Source organism: Mesitornis unicolor, unplaced genomic scaffold, assembly GCF_000695765.1.
Source record: "Mesitornis unicolor isolate BGI_N332 unplaced genomic scaffold, ASM69576v1 scaffold9010, whole genome shotgun sequence".
NCBI lineage: Eukaryota > Metazoa > Chordata > Aves > Mesitornithiformes > Mesitornithidae > Mesitornis > Mesitornis unicolor.
Window position 1 is genome coordinate 30527 of NW_010156232.1, and position 6094 is coordinate 36620.

The following is a 6094-nucleotide window of genomic DNA, read 5'->3' on the forward strand; positions in this document are numbered from 1 at the left end:
CCCTTAGCAGCAGAATGTAGGCCACAGTTTGCTTTCACCTGGAAGGGCATCCAGTACACCTGGAATCGACTGCCCCAGGGGTGGAAACACAGCCCTACCATTTGCCATGGACTGATCCAGACTGCACTGGAGAAGGGCAAAGATCCAGAACGCTTGCAATGCAATGACGACGTCTGTGTTGTGCTTAGCTGCCTTCCACAACAGTCCTTTTCGGCACTCAACGTGGGGCTTGAAGGGTTGAGATAAGGACAGATCTGACCAGAGTGTGTGTCATAGTTTAACCTGGAAAACATCTAAGCACATGAAGTTCGCTCGTTCAACTCCCCTCCACTCCCTGGTGGGATGGGAAAGAGAACTGAGAGAGTAAAAGAACTCATCAGTTGAGATAAAGACTATTTAATAACTAAAACAACCCAAACTGAAATAATAATAATATACATTTGCAATACATTGACGACATCACCCTTCTCCAACAACCCTGTAGCCACATTATAGAAGGCCACCAAATTTGCCAGGCATGATTTGCCCTTAGTGAAACCATGTTGGCTGTCACCAATCACCTCCTTATTTTCCATGTGCCTTAGGATAGTTTCCTGGAAGATGTGCTCCATGATCTTGACAGGCACAGAGGTGAGACTGACCGGCCTGTGGTTCTGGGCCCGGGTTTTCCTTTTTTTCCCCTCTTTTTAAAAATGGGAAAAAGAAGACATCACATGGTATGGGATATCCCATTCGTCAGTTGGGGTCAGCTGTCCCAGATGTGTCCCCTGCAAACTTTTAGTGCATTTCCAAACTACTCACTGGCAGGGCAATGTGAGGAGCAGAAAAGGCCTTCATACTGTGTAAGAACTGCTCAGCAATAGCTAAAACATCACTGTGTTATCAAGACTATTTTCAGCACAAATCCAAAACATAGCCCCAAACAAGCCAGTATGAAGAAATTTAACTATCCCAGCCAAAACTAGTACCAGGCTCTACAAGCTTTCTTAATTTCTAAGGTGTCAGAGTGTGACGTCTATCCTATTAACATCCAAACTACAAGAAGTGTTTACTACTCATTGTTCATTAACCTGAACTACAAATAGGTGGAAATTGTATTTTTAAGTACCATCACTAATGGCAGCAGCAGTTCTTAACTGCTTTCTGGCTTTTTATATGCTAGGGACAGTATGTTCAGATAGTATCTGCAACCTGCTTCAAGCCAGTCTGCTTACAGCTAGTGATACCTGTATCACAGTTGAATATATTCTGTTTTGTTTGGCATATATTTTATCTTAAAATAAAGTCACACACCTTGAATATTAAAATAAATGTCTAGTGGCAAATAAAAATGGAACATAAATTGAATCGAACTTACATCAGTAGTTGCTGTCAGGATTTTAGAAAGAATGACTCTTGCTAATCCATCTCTGCTGTAATCCAAACTAGAAACAGTCAATTTTAACAAGTGATCCTGGTTCTTCAAAGAACAAAGATTAAGAAGACTGGGGGAAAGGTGTGGGGAGAGAGAGAAAATAAAAATTATTATTTGAACCCACTCAAACCCACTTATTTTTTCAATCAGTAATTTCAACTTAAGTACTTTGAATTAATTTTCAGTTCTATAAATGCAGAAGAATACAAAGTAAGGTCTCATGAAATGAAGAGACTTTAAACTGTTATAGCTGTTACAGTTAAAGGGAAACCAAATAATGCACTAAACTGCAAGAGGGGTAAAAAACTCCAAACCAACTTTTTAAATAACTACTATGTAACATTTTTGTCAGTATACTTGGATTGGTGATTATGAGTACAAAAACAAACGTTCATGAAGCTCTGTGAGCAATTCCATATTGTAAAACATTCTGTGTATACAGCCTGCCAAAAGGTTAGTACTATTAACTGTCTAGTTTTTATTGTAAATGAAATTTTCTGTAGCCACTAAAATATTTGCATGCTAATAAGCAATGAAAACAACTTAAAAAAACAACTATATTTGAAATAAACTGACCATTGGCCCAATTACTCCCAAAGGAAGGTAAGTTTATTTGTAACTGAACAAAATTTCATACTCCACAGATTCACTCAAATATATCGGACTGAAGTTTAGGTACAACATGCATCATCACATTTCACACACAGTATGACTCCTACCAGTTTGTTGGGGTTTTTTTGTTTATTTTGGTTTTTTAAATATTTCAGTACAATATCATCCTTCCTGATACTGATTTATGTCAGATAGGTATGGACAGGAAAAAGTAAGCTATTTTGTAACAAAATCACCCATATCTGTTCAGTAAGACAGACTAAAAGACCTCTTAAAAACCACCCAAAGCCCCCACAACTGAGGATCTTTACTTGAAAATAAATCAAAATAATTTTAAAGTTTTCAGCTTTATAGACAATGGTCCTCATGCACAGTTCACAAGTTTCATAACAATTATACCTGTAAGCACAATTCAAACAGAACAAAAACACTCACCACTGAAACACATTACATTTTTCAAGCATTTTCACTCCACGAGGGTGACAAGAGAGAGTACCAAAAAACAGAAAGTAGTGCTGGCTAAGGGTGTTCAGCAACCCATTATTTTGAAGACTACATTCAGGTTTCATTCCTGATGAAGAGTTGAGCCAATTTACAATATCTTTAACCAATTCCTCCAGGTAACCTTGTCCATCCTAACGAAACAAAGGATAATAGGATTTACCAGTAACAGAACTCTCTTCTTTACTGAAATCCATAATTTAAAATTTCTTTATATGTACAAACATGATACAGATACAAATTAGAATTGCGGTCTGGCAAACACAATTCAGACTAAAATAAAAGGTTCTGGGCAAATAAAAGGAATTTAGCTTGGAGACAACTTAGGAACAATTCTATTCTTCCCAAGAAAAGGACTGTTCAGTGACTTTTTTTCCTCTGGCCTGAGGCATGGAAGTCTTTAGGACTCAAAAAGAAAGGAGGCAGAGAAACAAAGGATATACATAGGGAAAAAAACTCCACAACATCCAAAACAACAAGAAACTCAACAGAAGAAAAACCCAAAACACAACCAAACCCTAAGTTGCATTTAATAAAACTGCATTTAATAAAACTCCTACTTAGACAGTCGTATCCCCAGTGTCTTATTGGGACAATTCAAGATTTTAAGTTATATTTCTTAATTACGTTGATCATTTTAGGTTTCATGGCCAAAGTCTACGGAAGTCTATACTAAAATTAAGGGGTTTTTTTCTCCAAGTGGCATACAGCAGCACTACTCATTCTATCTCCAGTCTTGAAGTTGAAAATTTCTTACCTCTTCTGATTCAAGAAGAAATTCAGTAAACTGACAACCCACCACAGTGAGCTGCTTAGCCTTGGCATAGTCCAGATCCAGGTTGGCATATAGTTTACTGCTAGGCTTGTAAAAATATAGCAATCTCCTTACAAACCTATGGAAAGTAAAAACGAATTCGTTATTTTTCAGTAAGAAAATTACAATCTCACATTACAAAGTGTTGCTAGTATAGAAGAGATTTTTATCGCTAAATTAGCTATTTGCAATAAAATTTCAAAAGTTATTAAAAGAGAGTAGCAGGTATCAGTGATAAGTCTATCCAGACATGATTTCAGAGATGCAGCTGTACTGTTTGTTATAAAGGGTTTTCTATGCCATGACTTAGAATAAACAAATGAACTAAAAATCTCTGTGCTCTTAGAAGCCATAGCTTCCTTCTCATTCTCATGCTTATAAATTTATTTTGTTGTAATTTATCCTGTGGTGAGTTTCAAAGTCTATACTATCTAGACTTACAAAGAGCTAAAGAAGAGTCTGTCTTAAAGTTTATGTGACATGACTTTTCTTTAGCTATAATAGTTAATACTACTGTGAAAAAAAAAGTTATGGTCTGCCAAAAAAGGTCATATTTATTCAGCAACAGTATTAAGCATTTTTGAAGCACAGCACAGTAATTGCAAATACAGACTCTCACTCAGACTTTTTGAAAACATGGTGAGCAACATAGCTTGAATTTTGCATTGCAGGAATAAATCTTCAGCAAAGAGCTCACATTAGTGCTTTAAAAGAACACGGAACGTTCTATCTGAAGGTATGTATGTCAAGCATTAAGAAAGTGTAACTAAAACACTGTCTTTAGTTAAAAAAACTGAGAGTAAGCCACTATCCTAACTCCAAATACAGGAGCAATTATAAAGCAAATCTGAAAGCTTATTTAAATTTCATTAAATGAAGTATATTTTATTCTGGGTTATTAGCAATATATATATATATATTAGTACACACATAAATGTGTGAGTGTTTGTGTATATATATGTATACATGTATGTATATACACGTACATGTGTATACACATACTACAGTAACTATCTTTATGAAATGAAGGGATCTATATAAAAAAAACTTGAATTTACTTTAACAGCAACAAGATCATCACAAAAACACGAATAGTAAAAAAAAAATCAACTTATGGAAGGACAAATAAATTTACTTTACACTTCAAAAACAAAGTGGCTGAAAATGTTTTATGATTAGCAGTGAAACTAGAGAGATTTGGGGGTTAATTACTTATAATTAACCAATAACAACAGCACTTTAAAGCCATTAAAGCATCTAACCCACAGTCCTGTAGAAAGGATCAACCAACTGTATAAGTTTTACAGTAACTCAATCCTAGGTTTTCTCAATTTATTTAAAATTAAATTATTAAAGCACTGAAAAATGCTTGAGTCCAGCACAAAACCAGAGAACAGGAACACTGTCCCAGGTAGAAAGGTAGAGGAGTGGATGTGAATGTCACAACCAGGACTGTAAATTTTCCTTTAGAGAAGCAACGATATTAACCACTAGATTTGGTAAATAATCCTTTACCACAAAGTATAGATTAACAATTAATGTTTAGGGAAGGAAAAAAAATCAGAAAAAACCACACAAATGCAAAACTAAATTATGACCATAGTTACAATGGGACTACCACTTATGCTGGGAACACTATATAAAAGCTGCCTGATTACTTTTTAGTAAAAATTAAAAATTTTACAGCCCCCAATATAAGAAGGACATCGAGCTGTTGGAGTGAGTCCAGAGGAGGGCCATTAGGCCATGATCAAAGGGCTGGAGCACCTCTCCTACAAAGACAGGCTGAGAGAGTTGGGGCTGTTCAACCTGGAGAAGAGAAGGCTCCAGGGAGATGTTATAGTGACCTTCCAGGACCTGAAGGGGTCCTACAGGAAAGCTGGGGAGGGACTTTTTACAAGGGCAGGTAGTGATAGAACGAGGGGAAATGGCTTTAAACTGGAAGAGGGGAGATTTAGAATAGATATTAGGAAGAAATTCTTTACTGTGGGTGGTGAGACACTGGAATAGGTTGCCCAGGGAAGTTGTGGATGCCCCCTCCCTGGAAGTGTTCAGGGCCAGGTTGGACAGGGCTTTGGGCAACCTGGTCTGGTGGGAGGTGTCCCTGCCCATGGCAGGGGGGCTGGACCAGATGATCTTTAAATTTCCTTCCAACCGAAACCATTCTGTGATCTATAGATTAATTTTTAGAAGCGTGACACAACAAGGAATAGTTTATTTCAACATTAAAACTCAGTTTTTACAAATTTCTTTCTTCAAAGGAAGTCTATGTAACTTTCACATACCTTTGCAATTGTTCATCTTTATAGTTCCTTAGATTTACATTTGGCCACTAGAAAAAACAGCAAATACAGCATTATAAGAAATTTGCACATCAGCCTTGATTAGTCACTAAGATTTACTCATTTCTATTATGGTTCTATTCACCTAATAATTAGAAGTGTAAGTTTTCTTGCATCTAATGTTACCTATAAAATAATCCCCTATTTTATTGAAAAGTCCACATTGCTCCAAAAACTGTTCTATTATTTTCTATGGAAGGACAGGGAATGTCAGGTGCATGCTATGTGTACACGTCCATAATTCTATTGAAAATAACAAACTAAGACATCCTAACACAAAATAAACAATTTTGTTCAGTTTCTTCTCTGCAAATAGCAAACAAATTTTGATACACATAACATGGAAATTGGGTTTTGTTGTTTTCACTATTAATCCGATTTGCTTTTGTCCTGGTTTGAGCTAAATAGAAC

General features: G+C 36.2%; 1 protein-coding gene across 1 annotated transcript in view; it reads right to left on the reverse strand.

Moving 5' to 3' along the window:
• Window positions 1-5673, reverse strand: part of LOC104540469 (rapamycin-insensitive companion of mTOR-like) — a gene marked incomplete at its 5' end in the record, with an annotated part of 28625 nt that extends 22952 nt beyond the window's left edge. Inside the window, 4 exons of the mRNA XM_010184325.1 lie at window positions 1358-1484; window positions 2462-2661; window positions 3285-3420; window positions 5627-5673. Of these exons, the coding sequence (XP_010182627.1) occupies window positions 1358-1484; window positions 2462-2661; window positions 3285-3420; window positions 5627-5673 (510 nt within the window). The remainder of the gene's footprint in view (window positions 1-1357; window positions 1485-2461; window positions 2662-3284; window positions 3421-5626) is intronic.
• Between the last annotated feature and the right edge of the window lie 421 nt (window positions 5674-6094).